Source organism: Tympanuchus pallidicinctus, unplaced genomic scaffold (assembly GCF_026119805.1).
Source record: "Tympanuchus pallidicinctus isolate F22 unplaced genomic scaffold, pur_lepc_1.0 scaffold3, whole genome shotgun sequence".
Taxonomy (NCBI): Eukaryota; Metazoa; Chordata; class Aves; order Galliformes; family Phasianidae; genus Tympanuchus; species Tympanuchus pallidicinctus.
Genome location: NW_026294747.1, coordinates 5,596,498 through 5,623,446, shown reverse-complemented (window position 1 = coordinate 5,623,446; position 26,949 = coordinate 5,596,498). Strand labels below are relative to the sequence as shown.

At 46.6% G+C, this 26,949-nt stretch overlaps 1 protein-coding gene across 1 annotated transcript in view; it reads left to right on the top strand.

Moving 5' to 3' along the window:
* EPS8L2 (EPS8 like 2) overlaps positions 1–26,908 on the top strand; it is a 41,907-nt gene extending 14,999 nt beyond the window's left edge. Inside the window, exons 4-21 of the mRNA XM_052696359.1 lie at positions 8,363–8,427; positions 10,849–11,010; positions 11,715–11,864; positions 12,355–12,434; positions 12,585–12,724; positions 14,065–14,144; positions 14,596–14,722; positions 14,987–15,075; positions 16,020–16,094; positions 16,867–17,015; positions 17,178–17,304; positions 17,517–17,632; positions 20,356–20,467; positions 20,756–20,863; positions 21,897–22,038; positions 23,840–24,023; positions 24,277–24,409; positions 24,726–26,908. Of these exons, the coding sequence (XP_052552319.1) occupies positions 8,363–8,427; positions 10,849–11,010; positions 11,715–11,864; positions 12,355–12,434; positions 12,585–12,724; positions 14,065–14,144; positions 14,596–14,722; positions 14,987–15,075; positions 16,020–16,094; positions 16,867–17,015; positions 17,178–17,304; positions 17,517–17,632; positions 20,356–20,467; positions 20,756–20,863; positions 21,897–22,038; positions 23,840–24,023; positions 24,277–24,409; positions 24,726–24,797 (2,111 nt within the window). The 3' untranslated portion in view covers positions 24,798–26,908. The remainder of the gene's footprint in view (positions 1–8,362; positions 8,428–10,848; positions 11,011–11,714; positions 11,865–12,354; positions 12,435–12,584; positions 12,725–14,064; positions 14,145–14,595; positions 14,723–14,986; positions 15,076–16,019; positions 16,095–16,866; positions 17,016–17,177; positions 17,305–17,516; positions 17,633–20,355; positions 20,468–20,755; positions 20,864–21,896; positions 22,039–23,839; positions 24,024–24,276; positions 24,410–24,725) is intronic.
* Positions 26,909–26,949: the final 41 nt, after the last annotated feature.

Genomic DNA, 26,949 nt, shown 5'->3' with positions numbered 1-26,949 from the left:
TTAGCAAGATAACTTGATAAAGAATCTAACAAAAGAAAGACTGTCCTCAGCAGGTTAATAATTATACTCCTTTAACTACTCAGTGAACCATGACAACTCCAGTGCCCTTCGGCTCTTTGGAAACAGAGGATTGGTGGGATGGGTGCTTGCGCTCAGCCCAATCTCCCACCCTCTGGCTGTCAGTTTGCTTGGCTGGGACTTTCATTGGCTCTGGCAGCCCCTTGGTCAGAGAGTTTGTATTTGATCAGACGGCTCCTTTTGCTGCCCTGAAGTGAGAGTGGCTGCAAGAAGTGAACTGTGGGAATAAAGGTAGTTGAAAAATTCAATGTTATTGACCATAGGTATCTGTCACCTCGATGCTGCGTGATGAGCAGCTGCCAAGGGAAGGCCTGAGATGCATCAGTCATTTGTCTGGAGATAAAAGCACAGAAAGAAGAGAGAAGGGAGGAGTGGGAATGCCTGGGAACTGCTCCACTGTGCCCACAGGGCTTCTCGGACAAGCTCCCCCTGCTCCTCTGATAGAATCACTTCCTTTGCTGTGTGCTGAAAGCTCCTGCAATTTTCACCAGGGGCAGAGAGATGTTAGTTTAGACATAAATACAGAACCATACAGAGAAGTAAAACTGAAATAAGGAGATGAAAAGTGTGTGGGAAACAGAGTGGGTGCTCAGGTCAGCACCTATTGACGGAAGCCCTGAATTATTGGAGTGTCAGGGTGGGACTGAGTTGTGTAGAGGAGACCAGCAAGCACTGACTGCCCCGCAGTGTAAAAGCCAGCAAAGTAAAAAGCCAACAAACTGCTTTAAAACCAAACACACTTTTCTCAAATAAGTAATTTTCAACAGAGAGTTACATCCTTTTTTTTTTTTTTTTTTTTTTTTTTTGTATGGACACACCTCAAAAGCAAATGTCAGCAAGAACAGGACACCTCTCCCACCAAATTCCAGCAAACCTGAACTAGGGATTGTAAGGCCAGAGGCCAAACCCTTGGGGAGAATAAATCACCTCCTTTGATTCCCCCACCTTGGCAGCCCTCTACCAGCAGCTGGTGTTGGCTCTGCTTCTATGCACAAGCACGTCTGTGGGGTTTCTGCCTGCAGAACGTGGGGCACGCCCCACTGATTCAGCATTCCTTCTTCAAAGGGCACTCAGCATGTGTGAAAGCAGCATTCAAATGTTTGGGTCCCCTTTCCACTTGGATCGTCCCTCCCCCAGCATTAATTTCTACTGGTAACTGGGGGTGGAGGGCAGACAAGAACTAAAATTCCAGGGAGAATTATGTTTCATAATGAAACAAATCACATCAAGCTGAGCTGGCCTTGATTATGTGATTGTGGTGCTGCTAAGGGACGTTTTGGAGCTTATATTTCCATTTTTCTCCTGTGCAATCAGTCAGGACCCTTAGCCTTTGCACACTGCTGGGCCTTCCAAGAATGAGCACAACAAGCCCCAAATTCACAGCACTTTAAAGGAAGAAACAGCCTCAAGTTGTGCCTGGGGAGGTTTAGATTGGATATGAGGAAGAATTTCTTCATGGAATGAGCTGTCAGAAATTGGAACAGGATGCACAGGGAGGCAGTGGAGTCCCCATCCCTGGGGATATTTATGAGATGCATGGATGTCGTGCTTAGAGATGTGAGTTAGCAGTGGGCTTGCAGTGTTACGATGGTGGCTGGACTTGATAACCTGAAGGATCTTTTCCAACCTCAGTGATTCTACCCATGTTGGTCCACAGAGGTGACAGTGGTGGCCCAGAGGTGGGGAGGGTGGCTGTCCTCCTGCCACAGCTGGTGTCTTTTTCACCACAGTGAGCACAGAAGGATGTAGAAAGATCCAAATCTCCAGGGAACTCTGCACAAAAATGGCCTAAAGCCCTGAGACATCTTCCCCCATCTCCAGCCCTACCAGAATCCTAGAGCATTCAATCATGGAGCTGCCTGGCTGCCATGACAGCAGATGCTCATCCTTCCCACTCCCCTTTGCTAAACAGCATCATATTTGCTCAGCTCCATATTCTGGAAGAGTCCATGACTGCCCGTACAGAGAGAGCAGGGGGAATGGCTGGCACCTATCAGGTAGCCACCGTACCCAACGCACAGCAAGCAGCTGAATAAATGTTAATGCATACCATAAATAAATTAAGCTGCTTCTCTGCTTACTGGTACGTGCCCTGAATCTAGCTCGAAGACAGCAGGGGGAAATGAGTGTGACAGGATGAGCCAAGGGAAGAGTTGGGAAGGAAGCACGGCGTTTGCCACTGCTTGCCACCTCTTTCTGGGGTGGTCGCCAGGAGGGCATCTGAGCTGCTTTCGTGGATGGCTGGCTGGTGCTGTTTCTCATGGAGGGCTGGGTACTATAACTGTGAGAAGGTGCATGGAGCCAAGGGGAGCTTAAAGATGACTTCACACGGGGCTCACTTCTGTGCTGCGTCCATCTGTGTGATGCTTGACTGCTTCCCTGTGCCCTGCCAAGAGCTGGCTCCGAGCTGCCTGACACACACTGCTGGGAAAGACCCAAACGTGGTGCACACAGGGCTGGGAAATGGCCACTAGTGTGTGCTGGGCTACAGAAACACGGACTTGAAAAGCTTCAGTCTGTGAGGCGTCATCACTTGACACTGCACGCCTCCTGTAACTTAAGAAAGGCTCCTGGGCTGTAACAGAACACGGGATGCTAACACAAAGACAGGAGCTGCTCATACCAGGACAGTGTGGCCCTGGGATGGTTATCATCTGCCTGGGGAGCCATGGGGAGAGGGGCTGCACCAACAAGCTGCTGGTGGAGGAGTGAGTTGTGTTTAACGGTCACAAAGCAGCTCCTGGTCTCCATAGGGCTCTTGTGTCTCCTACATGGAGACCCCCAGGCTGTAATTCCTTGCTGTCTGCTCTCACACATTCTCACTTGCACACTGGGCAAACACAGTGTGAAGTGGTGATGCAGCGAGATGCCGTTACGGACAGGAGCTGAGCCAGCTCAGGAACAGCCTCAAAAGGAGAAAGACAGAAACATGGACTCCATACAGTCCATTTCCTAAAGCTGCACTGTAAATACGTGTTTACAACTGATGGCTGGGCACAACGGCCAACAATGGGGTCATTAGTATTGGTTATTGTATACCGCAGCAGTGCCAATCTAGCAGGCAATACCAATCTGCTGATCTCCTGAAGCAGTGGTTCCCCCTCTCCCTTACTTCCAGCCTTGAATAGCTCCCTTGTCTGCCTCCATGTGTCACTTCAGCAGCCTTTCTTCACATCCCCTTTCCCACCCAGATTCCAGCTTCAGATTACGCGGCTCCTCTCCACCCTCATGGGTGACCCTTTTCACTTAAAGCCTGGAAATGTAATACTTTAACTGGAAACGGGACTGGAAGAAAGGAAGGAAACCAACATTCCTGTTGGCTCCTGCATCAAAACTCACCGGTGGCTCAGCGCAAGAGCAGTGCTGTTGGTTGGAAAACTGCATGGCTGGGGGGTTGACAAAGAGGCGTTTCCACCTCTGGCATATCCCGCCCAGCCTTGATTTTAAAGGAAAAGGGAGTACCTCTCCCCACGAGCTTCTCAGTAGCCTGATTGTCTTTTGCTGAGCAGCCCTTGGGCATGCCAGGCACAAGCAGGCAGTTAGTGCATGCAGGCCTTGCACAACCTTCAAGCTGTATCAGGCTTTTATTTGTTCTTCTGGAGTGCAGTGTGCCTTCAGCTAATAAATGAGGAATGTGAGAATGTGGCAACTATTAGGCATGCTGAGCAGGAATTCAGCCTCCTGAGAGCAGCTGGCTGTCAGCACGCTATTAGTGCTGCCCAGGTCCATTCATACCCCTGGCTGCCGCCAGTATCAATGAGAGCCTTTTCTTTCAACTCATGAGTTTCACGTCCCAAAAGCACACTCTTTCCCCACTTAGCAGGAGGCCTTGCAATGCCACATGCTTCTGTGTCTGTGCAGACCAATCTCCCTCTTACAGCTAAGCAGGAACCAGTGGGATGGGCAGAGCTGCACAGTGCAGATGCATGATGGTGCTACCGGATCAGATCTGGCCTCCTGCTGGGATTCTGGGATGGGATTCTATTTCGTAAGGCTGCTTTATAATGCAGGCCTGGCAAATCTGCATAACTACCATTAGCATTCCAAGGCATTTGCTGTTTCATTTCTCCTCCAAAGGACTGTGTCTTGACCTGTTGATTTGGCAGAAGGACCGGCTCATGCTACATGGGCAGGTTACTATAAAAAGCATGTGCATTGCTAGATAATATATAGGTAACATAAAGAACTGGCAAACTCCAGAAGGCAACAACCAGGACTTCCTTAAGCTGATACAATGGATACAGAGGCCAGGAATCCTTTGCTTCACGTGTGTCCTTCACCAGAGCTCTGAAGCAAAGCGGCAGTTCCTGACTCTTGGCTCCCTTCTAAGTCCTTGCAGGATAACTGCATTTCTTGGCTTATGATCCCTGTTGTCCTGTGCTGACAGCTCCTGTAGAGACCAGATGCTCAGCAACAGCCATGCTCTTCTTGCCTTTCCAGCCCACCTCCCAAACCTGGGGTTGTTATGCTTTGGTTCCCTCCTGACTGTTTCATTGATGAATTGTTCATCCCCCACAGTTTCTACAGAGCCTTCTGCCTAGCAACAGCAGAAAGCAAATACAAGGAGATACGAGAATGAGGGAGGATCCGGTGTGATACAACTCCCTAATTAAGTAGAGAAGGATGTGCATGGAGGAGAGATTGGAGCCTCCCCAGCCCTGCTGTGACAGAAATTTGTCACAGAGGCACCTGTTGGCACCACAAGTGGCTTTGGCTCCAGTGTGCACCAATAGCATGGGTGAATTTTTGTATGTAGCAGCAATGAGAATGTAATGGATGGAAAGAGACAGAATCTTGGGCCTGAGCCTTTGGATTCTGATGTAACTGACCCACAGCACCCTGTGCAGATCAGCACAGCACCATCAGTCGGGGGAAAGGAGTGCTCAAATACCCACAAACCAGCAGGAATGGTTTGAGTTTATTTATCCCACTGAGTACTGTGTGCACAAAGCACCCAGTCGAGGGAAGTGTGGCCCAGCTTTGTGGGGAAAAGGGCGTTGCATGGAAATGGGGAGGGAACCTGGCACATGGAGTGTGCTTTGGCTTCCCATAACACCATTCTTCCAGGATGTGTATTGATCCTACTTTTATTTTCTCAGTTCCATCCTTTCACTCATTATCATAAAGCCAAGCAGGACGATCTCCCTTCCAAACAGTATTTTGGCCTCTTGTCACTGGATGTTCAGTCCAGCACCCAGTTTTCAGCCCATTTTGAGTGGGTAAAATCCAATCTGCAGTGGTCTCACCATTTCCCATTTCCTCATCTGCCCTCTGGTGCCAGTGGAAACACCATTTCTGTGCTGTGCTGTGCTGTGTGCCTGCAAGATATTGGTGATAGATAACATTATTTAGAGAATAGCTTTGCAGCTTCTCCCACGCCTGTAAGTATGAGGCAACAGTAAAGCTAGCTGCTTAGGAAAGGATGATGATCTTCATGCTAAGAGAGATTTTTCTTGCCTGACACCAAAAAAAGAAAGAAACAAAGCTCTATTGTTTCCCCGTCTCTTTGACTCTCCTGGAAGGCAAGAGGGAAAAAGTACAGCAATGGTCACTGGGGCTCACGCCAGCTTTTATCACCTTCAGATATTTGCTGTACTCGTGCCACAGTCCAGGACAATTCTGCTCTTTGCAATCCAGCCCGTGTTGCATCCAGCAGTTCTCCACCATATGTTCTGACAGCGCCTGCCATCTGAAAACCATCTTTAAATTTCTGTCACTCTTATTCATCGTAAGGGATTATGCAAATTCCCTGCCTGCTGAAGACTCAGTATGGATTGGGTGACACCTCACCTCTCCTGAGCCTTCTCCATTGCAAGATGCTGTAGAAATGCAAAGTATTTCCAGCATGACTGGTGTCAGATGAACCAGGAGGAAATGTGCCAGTGTTCTTTCATACAACCTCTCAGGTTGAGGTGGCCTACAATTGCCTATTTTGCAATTTACAGCCTGAATCCTTGCTTCTTCCTGCATTAAAATGAAAGGAGATTGCAGTGTTTTGCACCTCTGCTGGAAAAGGCTGGGAGGGCTCTTATGGAACTCCATCTCCATCTACCAGCCCTTGACACTGCTCAACACCTGTCCTTTCAGAGCTGGAGCCATCTGCCTACTCTGCTTTGTTTCCAGTCTGATCATTAAAGCCTTTTCCACTCCCTTTGAAAAAGGAGAGGATGGAATGCCTCAAAATTGAGATTTGTCTCCATCCCACACAAGACACAGTGTTCTCATTTCCATTAGTGTCATCTATTTACATGAGAAGTGCTCTGTGAGGAAATTGAGGTTACTCAGAGAAAAAAAAGTGCCTCACATCAGAGACAATTCCCCGCAGACATGCGTTGCTGTGTGCCCTATCCCAGATCTTGCCCCACATCTGAAGTAGGGCAGGCTGCAATTAAAACACCCAGCAAACTGAAAATGCCGCTGACCCCTCAGTGTAAGCCAAAGGGGGGGAAGTAGCCATGCTGGAAGATTAATTCCTGTACTCAGGGTCATTCCAGGAGCTTGTAGCTGAGCTGGGAGCTGTGCAAGGTGTCCAAAGGTCCTCCTGGTGTGCAAGGCAGAGCCGCAGCCAACACCCCTGCCAACATGCCCAGCAGAAAATAGTTCCTACCTGTGCACAGCAGCCACTTCAGTACTAGGACAAATTAGCTGTGGAAGCAAAGCACGCTGTTGTGTTTTCAGTGACAGGCATACAGGTGTGAGGTGCAAAGTACACAGGTGTTCTGCCACGATGATGAAATGTCTCATAGGCTTAAAAATTAAAATGCATTAGAAAGCTGTATCTATCAACCCTTGCCAGGCTTTGACTGCAATCACCAGCATCCATTTTCGTTTTCACCTCTCTGGGCCTCAGTTTGTATGTTTAGGATGCTACCAGTGCTGAGCCCTGTGTCTATGGAGAAGCACAAAGAGGGGCTTGATCTAAAAGCTCTCCTAGCCTAGCAAAGGTGAAAATCCCAAATCTCAAGGAAAGCAACCCTTCAGGGCAGTGCTTGTACTGGAGAGACACCTGCTGGCTGGAGAGGCACCTTCTGCATCGGTGGAAGCCAAGCAGGAATAAACATATATCAGAGACACCGAGGAGTCCAAGGAAAAGGCTAAAGAGTTGGAACCCAAAGCAGTGGAACCATGGACCTTGACCCAAGCATGGCAGGGCATGGGCTGAGAACTCTGAGCAGAACACCAACAGTCTCAAATACTTGAGAGATGTGAGCTTGTTCAGCTCAAACGGGCGAGCAAGCATAGATGGGCTGGCTCCAAATCACACCAGGTGCCAAGGACAGGCTTGGCAGATCTTAGAGCAAACAGCTCCACAGTCTGGATGAAACCAAGAGGCTGACAAAAATACCACCAGTATTTCATCTAAGTTTCTGGGTTTTTTTTCCATCAAAATGTTGCGAGATCCTCCTGGCTTTGATGGTTGCCGCAGAGGACAGAAAGGTAACCTAACACAGGTTATTTCTAGCTTAGGATGGGTAAAAATGTGTAAACAGATCGTAAGAACCTATGACAACACACAGAGCTACAATTACATTTTCTAAGCAAACGAGAGGTTAGAGGATGTCCTCTGCTGGTGAAGAAGGTGTTTTCAGTTCAGTTCACTCTGAGCCCAGGTAATCTCTGCTCTGCCAGGCGCACAAAGCATACATACAGAATGGACACATACCATTAACCAGTGAGTAAAAGCTGACAGGTCAATTTTTCTAGGATTTTATTCCAGAGCCTCTTGTAAAAAAAAAATTAAAAAGCAGTATTTTTTCCAATTGCTCCTTGCTGCTGTTTACCAGTGAGAAATGCAGGAAGCAATAAAGGTTTGTTGCCTCATAAAAACATTGTTCCAGGCAAGTTCTGGCTGGCTGGCCTTGACCCCTGCAGCCCTTCTCATTGCCAGGAAATGCAAGACAGCAAACTAGCAGTGTCGCAGTGCTGCAGAGGGTTTCTTCCAGAGGCCATCTAGAAGGGCTGTTCTGTCCAGGCTGATGGGATGCAGCCTTTGCAAGCTGCTCTTCTGACACCTTCCCTGGTCATTTGCTGTCTGAGGCTTTGCTTTACACAAGGTTTCACTTCGTCTTTAAAAAGTGCAGGAATTGAATTATCAGTGTCATTCTGGAATACAACTGGAATGTGTATCCAGCACACCAAGTTAGTACTTTGATTCACAGCACTCTGAAACTGGAAGCCTGGACAGTAGCACCCTATGTGAAAGCTCTAATTTTCAGACCTGAATACACTGATAACAGCCTTTAAACTAAAGGGATTCTCTCTCTTTCTTTTTTTTTTTTTCCAGAACAAAGGAAAAAATATTCCAATTCCAATATCATTATGCACGAGACTTCACAGTACCATGTACAGGTGAGCATGCAATTAATTTTTATGGGACTGCAAGACCTGTATGAGTGATAGATGCTGATAATGAAATATTTCACTTTTCCTGGAGCTTTTTTAGGTCATAGAGCAGCTGGTAACCTATTTAACAATATGCAAGCGTTGCTTTCCACATCCTGTCAAAGATGCTTGACAATCTTCCATTCATCCTTCAGGACTTTCTGTGAAGCCAGCACTTATTCAGCTGGACACATTTGGCCATTATAGCTATCAAATGCAAAAGGATTGATTGGGAGGGAGGACAAAAAACAGTGATGTGAATTTGGTTTAATTAACAATGGATCTCTCTTTTATTTTAAATTAAAATTGGAAATGCCATGCAGAGCCATCGTTTATCAAAAATATGAATGATCAAGATCTGGCAAACTGAAATATAGAGTAATGAGGGAATGGAGAATGGAGAAAAAAAGATGTAAAAAAAGAGAAATTCAGCATGAAGAAAGAGGAAACTGAGAAACTTGTCCTCATCCTCCTCTACAATTGAAGGAGAGCAGTGGGAGCTGTTGTCCCTCTTATCACTCTGTGCTTCAAACCCTTCCTGCTGAACACGGTGGTTAGAGGAACTCACCTGCCCAACCCACACTGAGCATGTCAACTATCATTTTTCAGCTCTCCCTCAACTACTGTGTCCTCTCCAGTAATTCAAAACCCTTCTGCCATGACAGGCACTCAGCAAAATTCAGCTTCCAGTGTCACAGACACCTACATAAGGAAGGAAGCCAGCCTGTGCAGCTGCCAACCAGCAGGAGCTCCACCTGGCTGGGCACAGCTGGCTCACTTGGCACTGAAAGCTGGCAAGGCAAGAAAGGAGGCTCATGAAGTTCACAGGTGGTGGGAAGGATCCCCTTTTCTCTGGTTTAAGGCCCCAGCCAACCATCCCCATCAGTGAGCCCTGCCAAATAGAATCACTCATGGACCCAGAGAGGGACTTAGAACTTCGTTCCTTATGCCTTGTGCCACTCATCTGTGATTTCTGCCTTCAACTTTGACCAAAGCAAACAGGGCTTCAGTGGCCGGCAGTGAGGCAGGAAGAGGCATTTTATACCCTTAAGTAATCTATAAGTTGATCGAACTTGAAAAGTGGAAGCCCATTCTTAGGAAAGTTAGCGTATTTGATTCTCCTGGATAGGGGGGTTTAGTCAGATAAAGATAAGGACAAGCCTTTATTCCCCCCACTCCAGCATTATTTAAAGAAAAGGGAAAGGAAAAATATTTTAATGAGTCTGAGATGGAGAAGTAGCTTTGGCTTCCTGAAAATGAACTTATTTAACAGTAAATAACTAAGGAATTTATGAAGATTGTAAACCCAGCAGTTATCATAATAGAGCAGATAAGAATGCCTGTCAGCAGGTATAAACCAATTCTCCTCACTGCTCAGAAGGCAGAGGGTTTGGCATCTCCGTGTGGGTAATATTGACTTTGCAAATAGCTTTTCGTGCGGCGTTTTACAATTACAGTAACACATACCCAAGCATGTTCTTCATATCTGATGGCACGGCTAATCTCAGCTTTAGCTGCTCACATACCTGCCAGAAGTTTTATTTAGATAGTGCCTCACCCCATACCTTTGCTTTATGAGCACAGAACTGGGCCATCACTTAATTTCTGCCATGTTTGTCCTCTTCTTGATCTATCCAGTCTTTGTGAATTATCCAGCAATCACCTTAGCGACGAATTGGTAACCTCAAATTCCCTCCATCCCTAATGTTGACTAATGACTCAACCCTTTCATCCTCTTAGGGCTGCCAGTGCTTTCAATCTGAGCTTTTTCCTCTTGCATACACATCTCGTATGGAACCAATTGCAATGATAGTTCTCACTCATGCTTCAACAGGGCCACCCAGGGCTCTGGTGCCATGGATACTCTGGGCCCATCCAACCCCTGGTACATCATCACTGTACCAAGGAGCTACTACCTGATCTCTGAAATGGTTATAACTGATCACTGGGAGAAGGCGTGAAAACAAGAGGTCAGAGGGAGAAAAGCCAGGCAAAACTCACTCCTGTACTAAAGACAGCAAAGAGCAGATGCTTCTCCTTTCTGTTACTCCCCCCTGATCTACTCTGCTGGGATTCCCCTCACGTGGAGCCCTGCCAGCAGTCAAAAGCCTGCAGGTGCCGCTCGATTACACAAGTCTGTATAAATTCATTGCCAAGTGTAATGCTTGGATCATTGCTTCAGGACACAGAACAGGGCTGGGAAAGCAGGCAAGTGCAGTCGTGTTTGATGCTAACAACCAGAATGCACGCTTTGCACAGCAACTCTGTTGAGCCTGTGCAATAAGGAACAAATAACTGTCCAAACTTCCAGATGTGGTTTTACCCGTGACTTACAATACACCCATCAAAGCTTTTTACCTGTTTTCTCCCCCTTCCTCTCAACTTCAGCACTTGGCGACCTTCATCATGGACAAGAGTGAATCCATCGTGACAGTGGATGATGCCATCCGAAAACTCCTATTGCTCAACTCCAAGGAGAAAATTTGGACACAGGAGATGCTGCTGCAAGTGAATGACAAGTCCATCCGCCTGCTAGACTGCGAGTCACAGGTAGCCAGAGGTTAACATAGGGGGGTTCTACTTAGGGAAACCATCTGTAAGGAAACCAAACAAGGGTGAATCACTATCAAAATCCACTCCAGGCTTTGCAGGGGCTGGCTGACTCTAATTGGAAGGGTAAGCAGGTGTGGGTTGGCTCCTGAGCACAGATAGTCCACATAGAAGATACCTTGAGCTGCTCCAAGCAAACAGTGTAACTGTTTTCTGTGGGAGTGATGTAGACTTGCAGGTCCACCGAGACCTATATGTAACGTATGAGCAGAGAGGAAAGAACGACATGCAGGATCCCCTGCCTGAAAACCGTGCCACATCCAGACAGCAGGAGAAGGGTGGTGTTGCTCTGGGTTTAACAGTGAAAAACCAAAAAGCGTTTGCACAATTTCATCCAAAGAGTCAGTGGAAGGGCAAGCTGCTCACTGCTGTCATCCAGAAGGCGTCTTTCTTCCCAGCGCTCTGCTGGGATGCATGGCAAGTGGCTGATGCAGGTAGAGCACAACATGGTTCGCGGTGAGCAAGAGAGCTCAAGTTGTTTGAGATTCAGGAGATGTCTGGCGTCCACCCCTCTCCCAGTTCTCCATAGCCCCAGGCCCTTTGCAGATGGTAACAAGTATATTTGATGGGTTAAGGAAATCCCAGAACACAAGCTCTGTCAGGTCCCTCTCTTCAAGCCCAACCCATTCCTTCTTCTTTCCCAGGAAGAGCTGGAGGACTTCCCACTGCCGACTGTCCAGCACTGCCAGACGGTGCTCAACCAGATGCGCTATTCCTCCATCCTCCTCCTGGTGTGCCAGGATTCAGAACAGCACAAACCTGACATCCACTTCTTCAACTGCGATGAGGTGGAGGTGAGCAGAGCCTTCTTTGCCATTGGGATCTGGTGGGAAATGGAGCTGCTGTGGCCCCCAAAACCCTTCTGGGCCATGTGAGACAGTGGAACCTGCACCAAGTAACCTGCAAGGCTGTCGAGAGCTTACAGACTGGTTTGGGTGAGGTGGGGGGAGGAGTGCCACCTGCATGGATGTATCAATATGCAGCATGGCTTTGTACTCCCTTGTTCAAACAAAGGTGTGGATTGTGCAGGCGATGACAGTGGTCAGTGGGAACTGTGAGCCACACTAAAGGTTGGCACAGATATTGGTGCCTTGACACTGCCCTTTAAAGGCTCTCCTGTGTTGCAGTCAGTGATGTCTGGCTGCAGACCACCCCAAGGCCAAGCAATCCCGTAAACAGAACAAGATATGTTCCCAGTTCTCTGCCAGCCACTTCTCCCCTTACTCACAATTCAAGCTTTGCAAAGCACAGCCCCGTAGTAAAATATTCCACTTTCTCTTCGAGGCGGAGATGGTTCACGAAGACATAGAAAGTGCCCTGGCAGACCACAAGCATGGGAAGAAAATACGACCACAGACACTCAAGTAAGTACTGCAGGACTCAGGACAAAGGGGCAAGGTAGGCAGTGTACCTATCACCCCCAGCACCACATCCCTGCTTCAGCATTCACACAGATCTCTTGGAAGTAGGATCAGCATCCTCTGACGGGGTTGTTCTGTGTTGTCGACTTGCAGGGCAAATCAAGAGAAGATCAAGCAGAGACAGTCTATCCTCCCACCACCACAAGGGCCAGCCCCCATCCCGATTCAGCACGACATGCGAGGCCAAGCCATGAACAGGAACCGGGTGGCACCCCCTGCCCAGTATGAACCAGGTACTGGGAGAGCTCAGTGAGTCTGTCCCTAAGGATGGGGACTCATCAGCTTGGGCAGACAACCTTCCTGAAACAGCCTGGGGTCAGTTCAGCCCCACTGTTGCCATCCAGTGTCTTTACACTGTGCTGTGAAGCACCCAAAGAGGTGACAGGCCCTCAGCAAACTGAATGATGACAGCTCAGCTCAGTGAAATCAAAATGTACAGACCTGGTCAGAAAGGCACATTCCTGGCCCTTGCGAGCTTCACAAAGAACACACATTTCACCCACAGAAATTCAGCGATATGCATGAATTCTAGAGCTGAGTGTGGAAAGGCAGATTGGAATTCACCCCTCTAAAACCTTATTCCAACGTCATCCTGACTTCAGTTTGAGCTGCATTGAGAAAAGTTGTAGCCCTCTTTGGAGAAAGCAGTCACAGAAAAAAGCTCCCAGTAGCAGAAATAAGCTCTTTCTCTGGAAGAAAAAAAAAGAAAAAGATCTGGAGTTGACTAAAATGACCAGCAAATAGCCTGTTGTACCAGTTTCTGTTGAGGTGAATTTCACAGAAAGTATGTAATCAGAATACAGTAAGAAAGTTCAAATTGATGAGAGTAAACACTCATTTAACTGGGTTGGGATCCAAGGCCAAGCAGTTGATCCAGTCTCCTGGATGGAGAGCCTATTTTTGGTTCATAACAAAAATAAGATTTATAATTCAGAGACAGACCATCTTTCAACACCTGAATTTTGTTCTTTTTAGTATCAGCTAAAAACATTTGAGAGACTGCACGCAAGTTGGCACAAAAATGCTGATTTTTGCAGGGGCTTGTCTGAATACCAATCATGCAGAATTCCTGGCAGGCTGCTTTCTAGCGGGTGACACTTGCATTCATTTCCAGGTCTTGTTTCTTCTTTCCTGGGGAGCTCAGGGCTAGAAGACAGACTCAGAGTTGCTCTGACCACACTTGTGTTTGTGGGATGCTCAGCAATATTGGGGGCAGCTCTTCAGTGGCCCTAAGGTAGCACAGATGCATTGAGGGCAAACAAGTGGGAGCCTCCCAGCAGCTGGGGCTTGCAGGTCTCTGCCTGTAGCTGGTAGCTGGCTGCTGTCCATGATTTATCCAGTGCTCCCATCTGAAAACAGGCAGCATACAGACACAGGTGCTGCAACCCGTGGCAGATTTAATCAGCATCTTTGATCACCTCCTGCCCTTTGTGAGCTTCCAAGGTGCTCTCGGAATGAAGGAATGAACAAACACAGCCAGGTGTTACCACTCCTGGGTCACTGTGTTTGATGGGGCCCATCTTCAACCTTCCATGGTAAGAAATATTTTTTCTCTCCCCTTCCTTGTCTGCAGACTATGAACGCCGAGGCTCTGCCTCCCAGGACCATGAAGAATCCCGCGCCATCTTAGCACAGAAGATTGAAAAAGAAACGGTTGGTAACAAGAACAGAAGGCAGAAGGAAAAGGGGAAGACAGGAAAGACGCAAGGGGCTCCTCCATGAGGATGCTATTTTATGTGTAGTTCATTCATTTTTAAACTGATATCTACTGTTCAGAAGGGTAAACAAAAGCAAAACTTCATCGCTGGGTTAGCTACCATTTCCTTTGCTGGTTTCAGAGGGGTTCTCCCCAGTGCACAGTCCTCTCTTGGGGTTATTTTCCAAAGGTCCATTAGCTAGGAGCCAGTTATCACACTGGCAAGCACAGCATGCAAAACAAGGCACAGCTTTGTGTTGGGAAAGGGATGAACCCAGCCTAATTTTTTGCCTGAACTCTTCAGTCTTCCATGAAATGAAGTAGGTAAAGACCTAGGATTCTTATTTCCCATCTGTGCGCAGTTTGGGCTCTTTCTCATCTGTGTTTGTTGCACTTCTGTTCTCACAGCAAATCCTGAACTGCACTCTGGATGACATTGAAGTCTTTGTTGCCAGGCTTCAGAAGGCTGCAGAGGCATTCAAACAGCTCAACCAAAGGAAGAAAGGGAAGAAGAACAAGAAGAAAGGCCCAGCAGGTACAGTGCAGAAGCTAGAACAGGTGGGGAATGTGGGGGCACAGGTTGGGAAGCCTCAGCTCCCAAGGCTAGGTCAGTGCAGCCCTGCCTCAGTTTGCAAAACACCACTGGCGAAGTCCTGCTGGACTCTAGGGACTTAGTGCAGAGATTTGACTTCTCTCAATCCATAGATTTTCAGTGGCTGTTACCTGCATGCCAGCAGAAGTGCCATCCAGAAAGGGACACACTAATTAAACTGTCTTTCTCTCTACGTTCTCATTGAAGAGGGAATGCTGACTCTTCGAGCAAGACCCCCAAGCGAGGCTGAGTTCATCGACTGCTTCCAGAAAACCAAACTGGCTTTTAACCTCTTGGTAAGACACTGGGGATCTTAGGCAGCCACATGGCAGCCAGATTCACTGCAGCAGTAAGCATTTGCAGTGAAATGTGTAGTGAAAGCGCTATCAAGGGACAAAGGTGTGAATTTCAGATTCTTCTGCCAGAAGCAACCACAAAACAAACATTGCGTGAGGTTTGTGTAGGCTCCTTTAGCCAAGCTGTTCAAGCTGAAGCTAGAAGCCTAAAGTCCACCTTTAGAAAAGGCATGTGCCTTCCACTGCCTGTGCTTGTGCCAGAGCCATGGTGCACACACAGTGAGCACCTGGCCCCATTTCACAAGCACTTTGAGCTGAAAGGAGCCACCTGCTCCTCTGCCTGTGCCTCCTTTCTCTCTGTGCCATACCAAGCCTTTGTGCCCCTGCTCATGAGGTGTCCCTCCTTGCCCCCAGATTCCCAGCTCCTACTCTGTTCCTGCTCATGAAGAGCTGTACCAGGAGGCATTGAGAAGATGACAAGTTGGAGCACAAAGATGTTCCCAGTGCTGCAAGCACTGCTTAGACAAGTGTGTGAGACCAGGAGGGTAATGAGCCAGAAGGAAATTTTGTCAGCTCTGAACTTGCTCAGTGAACAAGATACTTCCTGAAAAGTTATCAGTAAGGAAACCACAGAGACTGTAAAGAAGCCTGAGGCAGGAGACAAATATGCAGCCTTTTCTTTTAGAAGAAGATATTCATATGTGCTTGGGATGAGAATTGATCAGGACCTGCTAAAGCCAAGGCCATGCATCCACAGCTCTCCCCACATGCAGGTCTTGGACTTGGCTATCCATATATACAGAAGCCTGCAAAGAAAAACTGGGGGCGAACAAGAAGGCGAGTGGGGAATCAGTGATCGTCAGGGATCATGAGCCCTCATGTTATAGGATCCTAACCAAAATCAGGTTAGGATTAAAGTGGGTTTTTCTTTTTTTTTTTTTCAGGCCAAACTGAGAAAGCACATTCAGAACCCAAGCGCTTCAGAGTTGGTGCATTTCCTATTTGGGCCACTGGAACTGGTAAGACTAATTCACAGGTGTTGCTGTGAATTTGCTTTTTATTTCTAATGTTGCTTTTGCAGCTAAATTGTGCAGAGAAATCAGAAAGCTGCTCAGAACCTTCCAAAGTTTTCTCAGTAAGCAACCGGTGTTCCTGCTTTCTGATCTGATTTCCAGCCTGAGTTAAATGCCCAAACCCAAGCAAATACAAAACTTTCCACCATATTCACAAAGACTCACTGTGAAGAGAGAACCAGCTTTGGTTCTTGTTGGGAATCTGCCTGGTCTCACCTTTGAGTAAACATGGCTCAATATTTGCACTGAAAGGAAGAGGCAGGAATCCAACCTAGAGAAGAAACCAGAAGTGATGCAGAAATACCAAGAGATTTTCCATTTTTCAGCGTGGCAGTTTGTATCCTTTCTCCAGCAATGGCTGGTTTTAAGGTTTCTTTGACTCAAGTAGAAAAACTACTGCCTTTCTCTGAACTGTTCGGACTTCTGCAGAGAATTAGGCTGATGTTTCTTGAGACAGCTAAAGTAAACATTAGCTGCTGCTAGGCTGTCAGGCCATCCTGTGGATCCTTTGGAGAATTTAGTCAGGAATTATTTGCCTTATTTATTTGTTCTTTCTTTATACAGTCTAGAAGGTATATCTTTTCTTTAAGGTGGGCAGGCACAGAGAATCCAAATGCTTAGAGTGACTGATTTTTGTCTTTGGTTTCTATGTCTTTCATGATATTTTGAACCTTTCCTGCAAAATCTCATACTCCTCTGTGTCTGTATTGTAATTCAGATCATCAATAGCTGTGGTGGCCCTGAGCTTGCCAGGTCTGTCATCAGTCCACTTCTTTCTAAAGATGCCACAGATTTTCTCAAAGGACACCTGACACCAAAAGAGATAAGCCTATGGGATTCCCTGGGAGAGGCATGGACCAGATCCAGGTGAGGACAGAGCTGCTGTCTCACCAGCAATCCCAGGCTCTTAAGGCATGCTTGATTTTACAGCTACGTCATCTTTGGTTCTTTCCCTGGCATGTGGTACTGCATACTTTGGGACAGATGTTACTTTCTCACCATCTACTTCTTCCCTGCTTCACATTCTAGGGCTGAATGGCCCCGAGAAGCAAACATTCCTACCTACATCCCCAAATTCCGCAATGGTTGGGAGCCACCCATAGAAATCTTCCGCGGAGCTCCCTGGGAAATAGACATTGGGCACTTGCAAGAAGAGGTAAGTTTTGTGCTCTGGACCATCCTTTCTCCCTTTCACCCTTCCTTTCTCTTCTTCAGAAGGATCTGCACAGCCTACGGCTAATTTCTCCAGCCTCTGCATGTGGCAACAGAGGAACTCAGGGAGACCAAAGCTGTCAGGCACTCCTTTCCCTCTGTTGCAGCTTCCCCCTTTCCACAGTGGCACGACTGACTCCATTTTTCCCCTTCCAGCTATCATCAGCCAATGGATATCCGTACCGTAACTCCTCACTCAAGCGTGGCCAGGCAGCTGATCAGACACAAGCTGTGGATGCCTTTAAACAGAACGTAACTCAGCATGTAAATAGGTAATGTACCAACACCACCCTGCAAAACACTGCTTTGGCCTTCCCTACGTAACCTCAGCAGCACCCACTGCACCACATCTCGATAACAAGGCATTTTGGAAGCCTGACAGATGGACTTGGGGCCAAGGTAGAGAGAACTTTTTAATCAGGTCTGTAAGGACATGAGCTGCACGTGCTTTCTGCCTGAAGAGGCAAAGTTCCTGGCTGGCCTCATTAGTCTGTCAGTATGTCATTTCATAACATCAACTCACCAAAGTGATGCTAAGCATCATGTGCCTTTTAATGTTTCCTAAGACCTCCAAGCTCCAACAAACTCTTCCCAAATTACAGATGGATTCTTTGCCATACTTCACTTTGCAGTGATTTGACATGAAGTTCTCTCCACACAAGCACAGGCCTGGATTACACTAATGAGCCATGGAATGTTAAAGGCTGGAAGTCCAGACACAGCAAAGCAATTAACAGACTTTTCCAAAGCCAGCACTGGGCTGGAAAAAAAAAGCCTAAAGGCACACAGTTTGTTTCATGTTTTAATGTTCAAATCCAAAAGATTTACAAGCTTTACTGCTGTTAAAAAATGTTCAGATTCACAGTAAAATCTTCAAATCCAATTGCAACAGCAAAAGAATTTATTCTGCCCATTTGCCCCCCCCAAATGTCGTGGTTTGATCATAAAATGGTGCAGAAACAGTGCACTGAGTGGAAAGAGAATTTTGGTAACAGATTCTCTTCTCCAATTCTATTTTTGATCAGAGATGTTGTGAAAAATAAGAAATCAGTTTACATGAGAACGTTTAAGCCCATCTTAAGTGACTGGTAGGCAATGCAGAGAAGAAAACAGTTTTACCTGTTAGTCTTAGCATAAGTAAATAACAAATCATAGGATCATGGAACGACTTGGGTTGGAGGCATCTCAAGGATCGTCAGGTTCCAGCCTCTAGATGAGGTTGCACAGAGGCCCATCCACACTGGCCAAGAACTCCTCCAGGGATGGAGGTGCTCCTTAAACAGCCTGAAGTTTGCTCTCCTGAAGTTCTGGGTGCTGACCTCACTCTTTGTCAGGCCCACATTTCTCAGGATCACAAACTCAACCAGGGCACGGTCGTATTGAGTGGAATACAAATTAGCAGCATGCCATTTCACCATGGTGACCATTTCCATGCAAAACCACCCAGCCTAACTACAGCATGAGCTCATGGAAGAGTAGATGAGAATGCCTTTTTTCCTTTTTACCTACCTTTCAGACTATCAGCAGCACCTTTTCCTTATGTTATATGTAAGAAAAAAAGCCATCCAAGTTAATGGCACTGAAGCAGATGCTATAATTGAGAATGTTTCCATGACTCTTCAGTCCAAAGCAGGCTTCAGCCAAGTCTGCCCAGATAATTGCCAACATCACAGCCCAGGGACAGAGCATTTCCTGCTAGTTTTCTAACCAAGAGACTCTATATTAGCAAGAGCACCCATGCATGTATTATTATTTATAACAGGGCTCTGGGCTGCAGAGAAATGTCACGAAAGCCCTAGGCAGTATTAAACAGTGATGCTCACATGTGTGTTTTGCATGCATCTATGCTTTACTTTACCTTCACCCTCCTCCAGCTGTCCTCTTTCCTCGTGACCCATTTACATTCTGAAATGGTACAAAATACCATTCCTCTGTACAGTCAAACAGTCAAAACAGTCATTCCTCTGTAACTCAGGCTTTTCACCCCTCTCCCTGCCTTCAGGGCACTGCAGGGTAAGGCCATCACTCCCTTTCTTGACTGGTAGATTCCATCTGTCTGAAAGACTGCACCATGCTTTGGTAACTGAGAGCCATTCCAAATCAAGTGAACTGAAGGCCACGCTGCAGAATTAAGCATGGTACCAAGTCACTGAGCCAATGGGTTGCACCTTTTTCAGCCCACCTGCAGCTGTATAACTGGCTTCATCAAATTACATGGACCTTGATATAAACTGGGGTAGCTCCACGGGAGGAGAACCTCACACCCTGTTGGCATGTTTGTTGTGAACATAAGCAGCTGGAGCTCCCTTGCACTGTGTATGTGCTTGTGAGTCATAGGCAGAAAGATCCACGAAAAATGCATTAAAGTATTTCCTGTCTACGGTTACACAACCAGGCAATGCAGCTGTACCCATACTGCAGGCATATTTGGGATTAAAAAATAACACTATGCCCATCCCAACCAGAGGGAAAGAGATGAGATAGGCACATTTTTTCCTAAGCCAGGAAAAAAGAGGAAAAAAAAAAAAAAAAAACCCAACACATTTCAGCTTGGGCCAAACAAAATCTTTCACCTCACATTTCCACCTTGGACAACCTCCTGCGTTTATTGCTCCTTTCCAAACAAAAAGCTGGTTTAACATAGAAAGCCGTGCATTCTTCTGCCACAGATCTCCAAGCAATATACCTGAATGCTTTTCTCCTCCCACCAAGCGTAGAATAGAAACATTCAACTCACTTTTCCTATGGATCTGCGCAATTCTCTTTCAGTAGCTCAGTGTTGCCTGCTGGAAAAAAAGAACAAAGCACAGATTTCCAGTCAGTTCTACCTATGCTCGTGTTTGACACCCCTTCTCCCTGCCAAGGAGCAGAGAAGCACTTCCCCTTCTAACACAAACACAACTGGTTCAACCTGCACTTGCACAGCCATCATCTGTGTGGACCTGTAGGGCCTTCAATAGGTCTCCTCTGAAAATCTTCTTTCTCTCTCCTGCAGGAATTTTGAGGCGCAAGGAATGGCCCAGCCGAGGAGATATGCCAAAATCCGCTACGATTTCACAGCACGAAATGCCAATGAACTCTCAGTGCTGAAGGATGAAATTCTGGAGGTGAGCAATGTGCCCAGAGGTGTGCTCTCCTCCCCTTGTAGGAACAAGACAAAGATCTCAACAACAGAGAGACAAACCCTAGCAGAGTTCCCCTGTTATCGTTAGGATAAATTGCAATGCTTTTCAGGAAAGGCTTCACTCCGGAACTGCACGTCAGTGCAGCAGATCTGTTAGTGTCAGCAATATTATTCCAACCACTTCAGTGTGCCATTTCTTTCCATATGTCCCACTTACAGAGGCCAGAAATCAGATGGTCTCACCAGCAATCCTTTTCCCTCTCTCTGTCAGGTGCTGGAAGACAATAAGCAGTGGTGGAAGTTGCTCAACCGGAGCGGGCAGGCTGGTTACGTCCCTTATAACATCCTGGATGTGGTGAAACTGGAGGAGCTCGAACAGGTGCGTAGCCAGGTGATGTTAATTGCTAGCCTGTAGTAGGGCATACTCAGCCATTGGGAATAGCCTGGATTTCTTAGGATATCACGTGCAGGACAGCAGGGACTGTCACAAGCACATGAGCTGGGGTCCGGGATGTTCCTGTGATAAACTCCCACATTCTGCCACTGTTTATCTCCCCCTGCACTGCGTGCAGCCATCCCAAACAGATAAAAGGTCTCACACAGAGCTGTCCCCAAATATCTGCTGGCTGCAGTGGCTTGAAGTAGTTTCACCTTTTGCTAGTGCCTTCCCACCAAGCTCATGTACTTCTTAGCCTACAGTTTACCACTGCTTCAGCTGTGAAACTGATGTTTTCAGGGCTGTGCTGTAAGCAGGATGAGAGAGCTAATGCAGCCATAAGAGCACTTTTTGCCACCAAAGCACTGAGGATAGATGTTGTTGCTGTTGGGAATTTAAGACCAGACAGTCCTCTCACCAGTTCAACTCAGCAGTAGGAAAAAACTGCTGGAGTAGAGGCAGCCTGAAATTCCAGCCAAGTGAGCACTAAGTGAATACCACTGTCAAGCACCTCGTGTTGCAAAAATGTGACAGAGAGCTCCAAATGCCTGAAGGAAGCATGGAATTTCTTCCCCCCTTTGGTATTTCTCAAGTTGGGCAAAGGATAAGGTACTCCAGAAGGCCTTTGGACAAAAAGTTTAATTAAGAAAATATAAAAAGCCTCTTTCTAGACTGCTCTGGGCACTTGGCAATAGTCCCACTCAACATCCAATTACTGGAGCATTGATGTTTTAGCTCCAAATGGGATTTTGGCTTGTTTTCTTCTTGTGCTTATTCCTGTGAGGCCCCAGAATTGAACTCAGTTCCACACAGTGCTTCCTGTGTGAGGGAAGACCCTCACAAGGAAGACGCAGCAATTTGTCCCTCCATTTGTTACCATGGTGGGGAGACAAAATATCTGAAAACAATAAATAAATAAAACGCAGGAAATGACAAAAAGAAATATTCTTATAAGTTTATTTTCTTGCTCACCCAGGCTAACCAGAGGTACAAAGGAGACCCAAGTCCCAGAGGATACGGGCCATCCAGCCCAACTCACAAGCTGCCTGCCAGCTATGCTGGGGATAAATGGGGAAGTGAAATGTTGTCACGCAACTCTCCCCAGGATGCCAAAGAACGTATGTGCCTCCCATCTGCCTCTTTTACACCACATGTGCTGCTCTCAGGCAGCTCTGTTTCAGGACTTTTTTGTGAATGTGTGCTTGTGTCTACCCCCGTCCCTGTGGTTTCTTCTCTTTCTTTACCTTTGCCATAATGATCTGCCTGCTGTGTCTGGCTGCGTGTGGCCATGGCAACCTACCAAATGCACATCCCTTCTCATGAGACTTTGCACAAGAAGTGAGTGCAGCTTTAGTGATAAGCACGAGAGCAGCAATGGTTTTAGAAAAGATGTAGAGATTCCAGCCAGCAGAGCAGCCCTGAGGAGCTCACTGACTGAGCCCAGGCAGCTGAGAAAAGGAGGGCAAAAAGGTGATTTAATATCGTCTTAACCCTTCTTCCAGCTTGACCTTCCTCTTCCCAAGGAGGGAGCCCCCTTTCCGTTCACAGTGACTTGAAGCAGCCATCCCCACTCAGGTCCATCCCGTTCTCTCACTCCCTTTGCGCTCGTCTCCTGTCACACATGCAGTGCCCAGCTGGCCCGTTCCTTTGAATGGTTCCAAGGAAATCCCAGCCACCAGATCTGTCACATATGAGATGTACATCACACCCTCCCTCTGCAGAAGCCATACAGAGACAAGTAGCATGAGAAAGACCAGGAGCCTTGCACATCTCACCCCCTTGCCTCATCCTAAACACACTTGTAGCATACTGACTGCTGAAAGCCATAGCCAGAGTTCATCTCCTCTTCACCTCCTGTATCCTCCTGGAAGCAGAAGCTCTTCTGGGACAGAGGAAAGCCCCACATTACAGACATTGTAGTCACATATCTATTAATAACACTGAGTTATTCTCCTCAGCCTTCAGGAGTGTCATGGAAAAAGTGATACTGGGTGATGTGTCACTGGAGCTGTACTGGTCACTCCCTGTTCAGGCTTCCTCCCACTTCTATTTAGTTGCAAGGCAAAAGCTGAACGCTGAAGATTGATCTGCAGATTATCAAAAGTCACAGTGAGGACAGAAGAATGCAGGGAGCAGGACTACAGCTTAAAAAGAAGGCTCTAATTGTAGGTCATCCCATGTCACCTAATGGCAAGAAGGCAATGGGAAGAAAATAGACAGCAACACAGAGACACAGAAAAATGGGAACCTGCTGTCAAAAATACAGTTAGGCCTCTCTGACTTCTGCTGTCTCATGTGCTCTGGGTTTTCTTTTCCCCTCTCTGCCACTAAGTTTGCAGGGCAATTTCCTTATCTCAGTAGCCTGAAGGGAACTAAGTAACTCAAGACAGGAAAATGATCGTCTAAAGCAAAAACAAAACAGCATCACAGGGCTGGGGAGTCCCTTGTCACCACCCGATAGCACTGATGGCAGCAAGTCACTGCCAGATCAGGTGTTTTACATTGCTGAGCAACATTCTGCTAGGCTTGAATGAAGCATGATGAGAGCGTAGCAACACAAGAAACAAGAGATCAGTCACTATATATTTTCATATAAATTAGATCAAATATGTGCTTAGTGGCACTTAGCTGAGGCAGCTTTTTAGGTTCAGTGACCGCTGTGCAGATGATGGGCATTTGGCTGTTGTTTTGTGATACCTCCTCTCCATCATTCTGGAGGAGCAGTGGAGAAATCTAGCTTTCTTCCAAAGAAAAAGTGATGATTCAAAGGCCAAAAGAAGTTGACAGGCTTGGGAGGAAAGGCAAGGAAATCCTGCTCCATCAGTTTGCCACCACCCAAAATCTTGATGATCTCCCTCTACAAATCCGTTCTTGATCACAGTTTGAAGGTGCTCTAAAAAGTGTGCTTTGTTTCCCCAGAACTTCTGCATCAAATGGACGAGGTGAATGACGAGTTGCTAAAGAAGATCACAAACAGTAAAATTCAGCCTCCCCAGAGGAATTTCAGAGTGGAGAAGCCTCAGGAAGTTTTTGTGCCCCTCACCTTCGAATCCAGTGCTGAAGAAGTCAAAGCGTGGCTGGAGGCAAAGTCATTCAGCAAAGGGTAAGATCAGCACTGCCACCAGTTGAAAGGTCGGTTCCTCATTTAAGAAAGTACGTCTGGAGCCCAAACTGGCTCTCTTTTTTTCTGTGCTATCCAGTAAATACCATCTTACAGTACAGAGAGTAGATCTAACAGCAGCTGCAAACAAAGCCAGCGTCTTGCTGATCTTCACAACTCACAGCCAAATGCACATCCTTCACTGGTGAAGACCACATATGGCACTGGTTTTAATACTGATTTTGTGTCTTGCCAGGACGGTGGAACACCTTGGCATCCTTACTGGAGCACAGCTTTTCTCCCTGAACAGAGAGGAGCTGAAAAAAGTGTGTGGTGATGAGGGGAACCGAGTGTACAGTAAAATCACGGTGGAAAAAAACCAGCTGGAGGTAAGCAGCTGTCTGGGCAAAAGGATGCCTGTATCAGCAGTGTTGGGTGTCCCATTAAACAAGCATTTTAAGAGTACAGTTTAAGAAAAGACAAAATCTAAAGCAAGCAACCAACCAAATCAGCACTAAAAATGATGAGAATTCCTTTAAGCAGAAGGGTCCCAAATCTGTAAGGCAGATCACTGTCTCCACTGTAGAGTCCGCCTTTTTGCTGTTCCCTTTGATACTTGCTCTTCTGGAATTAGTTAGATATTATAATTCTAAACCACAGCTTGAAGTTAAAATTCAAACTTCCTTTTTTTTGTTTCCATTCCAGAAAAACAGAGGAGAGACAGAGCTCCAAGAAATTATGAAGCGTCGCCAGGAGAGGATTGATTCTGCTAATTAAAATCTATCTGCTTTCTTTCAGCTATTAGTTGTAGTAATGCAGAAAAAGGGAATTAAAGCAATGATCCCCAGTCTAGACAAAGAGACAGCAGTGCTCCACAGTTAGCAGTGTAATTGCCATCAAAGGGACAATTCCTCAAACACTGTTGATAAGGATAGACACTAAGACCAAATCCCGTTGGGAAAGGTGTTTTAATGTTGCATGAAGTTTTTATATATATATATATGTATATCTATATCTATATATTTTATACTGAAATTGTATGTGCATGTGATCAGAACAGATGAGGATTCACACGGGTATGAATGTATGACAATGGCTGGATTCAGAAAACAAAACAAAACAGAGCTTTTGAAGCAGGGTTGTCTGTGCTCCCGGTCCCCTTGGGAGCAGAGGGCACAGCATCTGGCACAGAACAAGTCAGCCTGAATGCTTAGAGGAGTTCAGGCCACAGAAATAGTTCCTTTCCCCCACTTTCCTGTCATTCTCGGTGGCGCACACCCCCTGCAGCCCACCAGCAAGGGTTCAGTGTCAGCTCACGGTCCTTTATGTCCTCACATGCCCTCTCGTTGGACCAGGTTAGAATTGCAACACGCCTTACCTAAGACTGGGCTGCTTCCTTAAATACCCGTACCCCTGAGTGCTGCCTTCCAGCAGTGGAAATGGGCTTTGAAGCGATTTGAATCTGCAAATAGGTGAGCTCAGCCTGATCATCCCTGCTTACCAGAGGCTGGGGCTCTCAGCCCTTCACCTTGGCACTGATCCTGGGCCAGAAAGCTGCAGCGTTGCCAAAGCCAGGCCTCAAATAAGGAGAAGATAAGCCCCTGCTGCTTGCTCACACCCAAAGCCATTCCCAGGGTGGTCACCACTCACCTTCACCTTCATGTTTTCATTGCAGAGAGTAATCTGAGATGTTCCCTAATAAGGAATGGCTGTTTTAGTATCAGTAAAATCAGTAGCTGTGAGGAAAAGAAAGAACTCTGATTTAGTAGATGCTGCTGTTCTTCAATTCTTCTTTCTCTTATTAACGTTATGTGCATATATATGCATCTTTCTAGTGAAATGTTCCCTCACTCCTACAATCTACAAATAGGGATGAGGGAAAAAATCCCTTTTCCTAGATATAATCAAGTGATTGTGCATCAGTAACTTACTCAAGGTTTTAAAAGCTCAAACAAGCATATAGCAGATCTCCTGCCCTCAGCAAGGTGAACTCACTGTATTCATATCTGTATTTTACTGACAGACAATCTTGCAAAGAATGCACTAAAACAAGTATGATAGGGAATGCCTTGCCTTTCTCACTCACACTAACTGGCTGGATGGGTTCAGGCCCAGACAGCACAGAGCCCCATTCGCATGCTCTCCTTTAGGTGCTGTGGATGGTCTCACTTCCTCCACAGAGCACAACCACCCCCTGAAAGGTGAATGCCTTGGCATGGTTTGGGCCCGTGCTTGCTCATGTAGTGGAAAAAAGCCATGCAGGTGGCTGGGGGACAGATGACTCAATGTGAGAATACCAATGACTTTGGCTTAGATCTTCCAAAAATGTTCCCAATGGATTATTTGTTTTCTTCGTCTTTGAATTGGACGTTGTTAGCATCGGCAGAACTGGGGTGCAGGCAGGGAGCTTCAAGGCTTCTGAAAAGGTAGGAATTTGCAAAGGGAGCGATGAAGAGAACAATACTCCTGAGAAGCCCGGGCTTTGGATTTGGTGGAGATGAGAAGCAGGAGTGAACACTGGCGAGCCATTGGCAGTACAAGCACAGGAGGCCAATCAACTCTGCAATTAAAAGTGAGCAGTGAGCTTGGGAACACAGCACCATTCTTGTGTTTGTGTATGAGGTTGCACAGAATCAGCAGAATTACAGTTACTTGGGATTGGAATGCAATGCACCAGCTGGTAGCTAAGGGAGCATTTCTTTCAATAAAAGTGTCTGTAAGCCTCACTGGGGGTCACTTTTAGAACTTCCCACATGACTGAGCCGTGCACCTGCTCTATTTGTACTGCCTGCAAATAATGCTGTAATGCACTGTACGTTGAACGAAGGAGAAAATAATATAACCATGCACTGTATAAGATTTATTAAAATAGTTAAGTTATAACTTCATCTCTGTCTCTTGCTTTTGGATAGCAAAGTAAGCAACAGAA